The following is an 8,857-nucleotide window of genomic DNA, read 5'->3' on the forward strand; positions in this document are numbered from 1 at the left end:
GCTATACAGACTCAAGTCCTGGTCAAGGGGTTGAATGTTACACTTTGAAATTGCTGCATAGAAAAAAATGAAAGTCGAAATAAAATAAATGTTTTATTAACAGTTTTAATTTCAACATGATCCCATTTATGGCAACAGTTCAAGCCACTTGCTATGAAACATTGTACAAAAATAACCAATACATTTGGTCATATATATGGCTATATCTATGGCTGCATTCGCAGGGCTCCATCCAATCTGATAACTTCACCATTTAAGAGTGGATTTCGAATAATACTCTCCACCAAGAGAGCATACTCCTCTGGTTTACCAAGACGCTTTGGAAAGGGGACAGTGTTAGCCAAGAAGGTCCGAACTTTTTCTGGAAGGCTTGCCAATAACGGAGTGTCAAACAAGCCTTAAAGAGGAGGATATGACAAAATTAACTCTTGAAAAATAGAAAATAGCAAGTACAGAAATGTACAGAAAAGTAACAAGTATAGAAAGTACTTTTTTAACATAATAACCTCTCAAAAAAGGTTTTTACTACCTATAAATGTCCCAGAATATCAGTAAGACCAATTCTTGAAATATAATAAATAAATGTTTAACATTCCAAGTTATGAAAGTTCCTATTCCAAGTGGTGGATCATATAGTGATGTGACTATGAAAATGAAATTTGTCCCGCTATGAACAGGTAAACTATTAGTATAGTTACATTAATAATATACATATTTCCAATGGAATCATACTAAAATGCATTTCATAGATCTCCACCTAATAAAAGGAAACATTTATTTTCCAGGTAGATTACATTAAATTTTTTTACATTCAAGCATCACATAAGCACTTGACGTGGGCTCTATTTTCTGCTATCTGCAGGCTACAATGGAATTTTATTTAGGTTATTTAAATGACAAAATTTTAAGAAAAGAGTAGAGAAGATAATCAGCTGAATCAATACGGTTATTATGTTAAATGATAATTGGAGCAGAAAAAATATTCCACCACAGTTTGTCTTCAAACTATTGCATTCCTGGTTAAATAATCCACTTCATTTCACTTGCGTTGCAATGAGACCTTTTGATGGATGAAAAATTTCAAAGATTCAAGAAAATTGTCAAAATACAGACTTATGAGAACATGTTTGCCTGCACAACAAAGAAACACTCATTGAAAATCCAAGTTCAGTTGGAAATAAATCAAAATCCTTGCATTCCATAAATTTATTTAATATGTACGACAAGGATATCATTATGTCTTGATATTTTCAGGAAGAGTCTCAGATACAACTTTGCATACCGTCAGGAAGATGGGGTGGTAGGGTAGGAGGGGTGAGAATTGAACTGTTATCTATTAATAGGGTTGAAGAATCATGGGTTGCCACTAGTTGAATGGGTACCAGGGAGGAGAAACAAAGTGAGCCCCATGAAACCCCATGATGAGAAGTGGAGGTACCTTACATTCTTAGGAAACCTCCTTCTGATTAAAAAAACACAGGCCATAGTAAAAGATTTTCTTACACAACTCTAGCCTAAAAAAATACCATACCTCATTCTAAAAAAAACGAACATATTAGAAAGAAATGGAGTAAATACTGCAAGTTACATGACTGCCAAGAAGTATTTAAAGACCAAACAGGATGAAAATTTGAGCAAAGGATAAAGAATCTAAAATTGTTGTTTCAATATAAAGGAGTTAGTTCAAGTACCTCATTGAAGGGAAACACATGTGTGATTTTGAGTCCATTTTAGACTTCAAAAGATGAAATCTGGACTTGACTTGCTTGTACAATTCAAAATTATCAAGAATGCAGTGAGAAACCCTTTCTTAGTCTGTGACATTTTGAATTCTCCACCTCTCCCCTGTCCTGAATATCAGTCACCACACCTCTAATCCATCTCTCTCATCATGGAATATAAATCAGTTGATTTTATTTCAATAGTGAGAAATTACAGCAGATGATGCTGGACAAGTTAAGCTTAAATCATTGGTGGTTTCAATATTAATCAGAGACTAACCAGGAGCGATGGTCACCACACGAATTCCAACTTGGGAGAAGTCTCTCGCTATTGGCAATGTCATCCCAACGATTGCCCCCTTGCTGGCAGAATAAGCTGCTTGACCAATTTGGCCATCAAAAGCTGCTACGCTTGCTGTGTTAATCATCACTCCTCGCTGGCCATCTTGATTAGGCTCATTCTGTCCCATGAGGCCAGCAGCGAGGCGAATGACGTTGAAAGATCCTCCAGTGTTAACCTTGGGATGAAAAAGAACCCTTTACTGCCAAATCTAAAGGTCAAAAGGCATCTGCTGGGTCAATCATTACCTCATGATGATTCATGGTAGATATTTGCCATGATAAAATTCACTTAAATGCCACACAACTACTGAATATAGTATGCAATTTTAAAAATGTAATTTTCTCATGGCTTGCACTATGGTTTCATAAATAATGCCTACACATTTGGTTAAACTGATTAAAATAAATTTTTGTTTAATCTTGAAATAAATAATTGAGTACACTTTAAAATCCTCGCATGTGTAAATGGTATTCACAAATCTAAGATTTTCATACCATATACATACTAATAACCACAGATGTAGTTAGAAGTTTTAATATAACAAATGGATACTTACAGTGAGTACTCTGAGAAAATCTTCCAATTTGTGTGGCAGGTTCTTATTGAAATTATACGTTTTAAAGGCGACTCCTATTCCAGCACAATTGACAGCAACATCCAATCGTCCATATTTATCCTTGGTGACATTCAAGGCATTCATTACGTCAGATTCTGAGGTAACCTATGGGACAAGCATTGGTTGGACTTTAATGATCACTTGCAATTCCAGGAAAAAATTCTGTGGCTGATAGAGTAATTAATATCTGTGCAGACAGAACATGTATATAGAAGTGAAACAGATTTTTCATGGATATTTGTGGTATGAAAATGCGGAGTCAGTATTAAATTAAATAGTAAATACTCCAGAATCATTCTTTATGCTTACTCATCTGAATACCTTCAAGCATGGGGATAAAAGCTATGGATTTAGAGGAGCCTGCAATAATTAATGTAGTGCTTATTAGCAGCAGTTTTTAGCAGAACTTAGTCGAAACTAAGCAAATAATATTATACACTTCATGAACTAAATGCAAAATAAATAACAGCTTGACTGATTGGGACACTAAGAGTCAAGGCAATCGGCTCAACTTTATTACCAGATGAGCACATTTAATTAATCTTACGTGTCTATTTGGTAAAAGTAGTTCATTGCAGGTACTGTATTTTTCAATTTGTGTTTGATTCATGAAAATAAAAGAAACAACAAATAGTGCAATAATCTTAAAGTTTCATTACAGCTTTAACACGGCCAAATATGAAAGAAGTGTCACAGATGAATAGTAAGGGCTTGAAATGCACAAAATTAATGTAGCTGGTTAGATCACTAGACACACTTAGCCCTAGTGTGAAAGAATATGAATGACTTAAATACACAATTATCTGTTATCCTTACATCTGTTGGAACAAAAGTTGCCTCCGATCCCAGTGATTTCGCCACGTTTTCACCTTGCGATCCAGGAAGATCACATAAAACAACCCGACCACCTTCTTTCACTATTTTTTCAACTGCGGCTCTTCCCAGTCCAGAGGCACCTCCAGTGACCAAGCCGACAACTCCCTAGGAATTCCCATTTGGGCAAAAATGCGATGAAATACAGGCATTATGAAAGGGCCATTCAGCATGGCGAGAATTCCTTTGATAGTCAATTTTGCGAAAATATTTCACCATGAATATCGCCATGATATACATATTACGTTAATCTAATTGCGGCATTATGCGAATTAAAAAAACCAAAGGAATCCATATTTCAGGAAAAGGTTAATGATGACTTATGCATAATGTCATAGAAAAATTACGAATTATCAATTTCTCACAACAATCTTGAAGGTTTAAGTCCTTCACCGTTTATTTGCAATCAGCTGTTTTATGGGAAGTTAAAATGAATTAGTATTACCTTGAGCATATTTACTGAAGTTTAAGGGGCGTAGGGGAGAACGTGAGGTCTTTGGGCTATATAATTGAACGATCTGATAAACAGAGTGGACTTCGTTAATCAGATTCACTTTTAATTATCTCTTTCGCTGGCCTCTCTAGTCTCCCAAATCGCGGTACTTACGAGCAATTCTTTTTCCCCAGAGCGGATCAAATACAAGGGAAAGAACGGCTCTCTCGCATGAGCAGTTCTCGCGCATCCTTTTTCGCAATTAAATTAATTGAATCAACGAAAAGTAGCGCCATTTAAACATATTGTTAATGCTGAAAATTTGATACTTTCCCGAATATTGCTGATACTTGTTAAGCCACTATAACACCTCACATTCATTTAATCTTTTGGTCTGATTCGAGTTTCATCTGTGAGTGGCCTTGCGAGAATTGTGGGTACCCAGTGGGCAAAGCGACGCTGCATTACCACGAGATTGAAACAACGGCATATAAGTGCAATGTTAATCCGTATAAACATAAATTTCATCTGGACACTGGTGAGTACCTATTTTTCTTGTAGGGCTTGAAATATTCAAACAAATGTGCGATCTCACAATTCTAATTACAATTAGGTCGATACTTATTTTTGTAGCATTTTTCTACTTGCACAACATATTTTGAAGATTGGCTGATGCCACAAAATATAATTTTAGTACTTCCTCATTCGTGAGTGCTATGAATAGTAGTTCAGTAGTAATAGTTCGTTTGTAATATTTTTGATTTGCATTGGATTCATGACCGTAAAATTATATTAGCATTCGGTGTCTTACTTAAATTTCATTGATTCAAATCCATCTATGGACTTTTTCTGATACCATTTCCCTTTCACAAAAGCTTCACAACGTACACTTTGCACCAACTTGTCTGACAGTCATTCTACATGTAGGTAGATTATTTGAAAATGCTTATCACTAAAATGTGCTAATTATTTATTCATTGTCATGATTATAGCAAAATGACACTGAGATATATTAACCAAATGCCTGGGTGTGCACTGTTCTTCCCAGCGATCCAGTGGAGAAGAACAGCATCGTATGTAATTTCAAGGACCGTTATATAAGGTAAATATATTGTCTATTATAAATTTTAATTGTGTATATAACATTTTCATATCCTTCTATTGATATATGGCATCTTAGGAGAGACAATTATACTCTGAGGTCTAGTTCAAACAGCTTTTATGCTTAATTACTGTGATTTGATATCTCAAAATATACTTTTGCGGGGCTGACTAAATTGAAATTGTGGATACTATACTTACCAGTTATCTCATCTTTTCATGATTTAGCTTTTTTGATATAAGGAGAAGATTGAGGGGATGAGTGGGAGGAGAGGGCAAGTGTAGGAGGAGGGAAGAAGAATTTGGAGTTGAGGGTTGTGTTGGGAGAAGGGGTAAATGGGAAGAGGAAGATGTTTTCTATGAGGCCAATATCAGGCCCGAGTCAGGACAAGCACCTATGAGCCAAATGCTTGCTGCCTTTTAGGTTGTAAGCTGTAATGGTTTGTCTATGGCAGGGGTGGGGAAGGGCTGCACTAATTGAAACAGTAATTAAAACAAATGTTATGGAGCCAGAGCAGTGGTTTGGGAACTGGTAGGCTGACGGGAAAGAAGAATTCCTGGTGGTGAAGGATTTTTTAATGTGAATATTGATGGTTGTGAACAATTTTCCCATTAAGAAAGAGTTTGCATTCAGTTTGGTAAATTGAGTACATTGCTAATGGAAGATGAGGTAATTCATTGAGAGAATTGTTGAGTTATAATGGAGGGATAGGAATGGTGAAGAATGGAAAAGTGTTGTCTCTAGGTTGCAGGCAAGGTGTTGACATGATTTTGTGGTTAGTGGGGGATTTAGATAGGGGTTTTTGATGTTTTTCAAGATGTCAGATAAATTGGTGGATAATTTTAAAGCGAAGGAGGGGTATTATGGTAACAGGTTTGCGGATGGTCAGGATTGAGAAAATTCTTTTAGTATATGTTTGAGAGGCTGAATGTCTGAGGAGTCAGTGGTGCAGATGAATAGGGTGTGTTGGTTACTATTTTGTGTAGAATGGGGCATGTGGAAATTTCTGAGGACTTATTTATTTAAGCCTGTCCCTGAATAACGATGATTAAGGAAAGCATTTTGTAAATTGGAGAGCAATTTCTTGAGGAAGATGGAATAATTGCAGATTTGATGACCATGGATAGACTGCGAGAATGGAAGAGTATTAAGAATGAGATATTGGAAGTCAGTACAGCGTAGGTAGAGTTGCTTATTTGCGGGTTTCATGTGGACAGAGGTGTGGAATTTTTGACCAGTGAGATATATAAGAATGTGTGTATGTATATATATATATATTCAAACACGAAATCCCGCCAAACGGCGAATAAATACTCATATATACAGAAACATATATAAGGAAAAGGGATAGGAACACGTATAAAGGACGAACACAATAGAGGTGGGGAAGGCGGAATCGAACGGATCACAAGAGTAAAAATATTTCCTCAACCGGGACTCAAACAATATATATATATATATATATATATATGTATGTATGTATGTATATATATATATATATATGTATATATATATGTATATATATATATATATATATATATATATATATATATATATATATATGGTTTATATATATATATATATATATATATATATATGGTTTATATATATAATATTTTATGTGTATATATACATATACACATATATATGTGTATATAAATAAATATATATATATATAAAATATGCGGGTCCCGGTTGTCCAGTGTCCTGTAGTGTTGGACTACTGACCGGAGGGTCCCGGGTTCGATTCCCGGGCAAGGCACCCTGGGCACTTGCAGCTCCACCCAAGTTGAAGTGATTTTTCGGGGACTAGGTCTTCCTTGGAAACCATAACCGTCACAGGGAAAGGAACTGGCCCCCCTACCCTGATGTGTGAATTTTCACACTACGTATAGGGCTTAGTACTGGGTGATCTCTACCATCACCTACTAAACCGACCTTCGGGTTGATTACTGTGTTTATGGTTTATATATTATATATATATATATATATATATATATATAAACCATAAATGTATATATAATATATATATATATATGTATATATATAATATATAAACCATAAACACAGTGATCAACCCGAAGGTCGGGTTGGAAGGTATATATATATATATGTATATATATATATATATATATATATATATATATATATATATATATATGTGTGTGTGTGTGTGTACTCAGAGATGAAGAGGGACCTAATGTAGAGTAGGATACTGGATTTTGTATTTTGTTAGGAGTCACAAAATATTTATTTAGTAGCTTTGTCCATCCAAAAACCTACCTTAACCGGTAGATTACATAATAATATATATATATATATATATATATATATATATATATATATATATATATATATATATATATTCACATAGAAATAGGTACAAGGAAAAAGGGTAGTCCCTTGTAAAAATTGTAGCAGATCGTTAATCATCTTCATCTTTTCTTCTCTCGCGCAATGAACCAACATGAAACGAAATGTGAAATCGGTTTTTACGGCACAAGAAATAATCAAAATTATTAGTTTATTATTTATGATACATTCCCAATTTCTATTTACTAAAAAACTGTTTAGAGGCCTTTGTTTTTGCCGACACGTCAACATTTTGTGAAAATTCGTCACAGCGTTATTATTTTATAAAAATTTGTAGTGCGCAAGACCACCGCTTTATTAGGGCGATGATTCTGGATGTAAAATGCAACAGTTCCCCCAGACCGCTGAACCACATTTAGCCTGCTGTTCTGGACTTAATGTACCTTATATGCTCGTGAAGTTTCTGGATGGTAAACAAGCATGTGCTTAATTTTTATATCGCCGCCAGCGTCGGCACAAAATAGCAGCGTTCTTTCATTGGAAAATAGACGGTCTTTCATTGGCTTGTGGCCGGGCAATACTCCTCTTCTGCTGTATATGTTTGCTTTGGTATCTTTTTCTTGAAGAGAATTTCGTCAAATTTAAAAACCTATTGCGGTTGGTAATCCTTAGAATCTTTAAGCTTCTCGAAGTCGCCGATGGAGTTCTCTCCTACCTTTATGCCGGAGCTTGCTGTTTCTATGTTTCTTACAACGCTGTTAATATTGGTTCTTCTCTTATGCGAGATCGTACTTCTCAAATAGCCTACGGTTTCCTTCAAATACCTTTTCAACTGTTAATGATTTGATTCGTACGAGGCTTCGTCTTTTTAACGAAAATCACTTTCGCCTTCTCACCAATAATATTCTCGTTTATAGTGTCACATTGCAATTGATTTTCATTTATCCACATGAGAAGCACCCTCTCGACTTCGTTGAGAAAACGTAGCAATCGCTTGGATATTATCAAATCACTTTTCAGCATCCTCCAATCTGGACCAGAAGAAGACCTCACCTCCCAAGACATATCCCTACTCTCATCCCAAAACCCCAGAACACCCCAGTTTTATCTCCTCCCAAAAATAAACAAACCCAACATCCCCTGTCCTCCTATAGTTCCCGGTTACAACTCTCCCACCGAAAGAAGCTCCGCATTCCTTGACCACCACCTACAAAGCAGGACGTAAAGCAGAGAAGGTATCAAGGATTGAGGGAATTTATATTAAATAGAGTAGCATGGAGAGCTGAGTTAACCCAACCCTAGGGTTGAAATACTGATGATGATATACACGTATGTATGTATATATGTGGGTCGCGGTAGTCTAGGGGCATTGGACTACTTACCGGAGGGCCTGGGTTCGATTTCTGGGCAAGCCTCATTGGCACCTGCAGCTTTGTGATTTTTTGGGTACCAGGTC

General features: G+C 35.8%; 1 protein-coding gene across 1 annotated transcript; it reads right to left on the reverse strand.

The window, feature by feature from the left end:
- Positions 1-74: 74 nt before the first annotated feature.
- scu (hydroxysteroid 17-beta dehydrogenase 10) lies at positions 75-4,335 on the reverse strand. The gene is made up of 5 exons (XM_071589446.1): positions 3,999-4,335; positions 3,497-3,661; positions 2,621-2,785; positions 2,002-2,239; positions 75-397 (listed from the first exon to the last, which is right to left on the reverse strand). Exons 1-5 carry the CDS (start codon positions 4,005-4,007, stop codon positions 207-209), a joined length of 768 nt encoding a protein of 255 aa, XP_071445547.1. The 5' UTR covers positions 4,008-4,335; the 3' UTR covers positions 75-206.
- Between the last annotated feature and the right edge of the window lie 4,522 nt (positions 4,336-8,857).

This window comes from Hetaerina americana, unplaced genomic scaffold (genome assembly GCF_022747635.1).
Source record: "Hetaerina americana unplaced genomic scaffold, ioHetAmer1.1.p SCAF_38, whole genome shotgun sequence".
Lineage (NCBI taxonomy): Eukaryota > Metazoa > Arthropoda > Insecta > Odonata > Calopterygidae > Hetaerina > Hetaerina americana.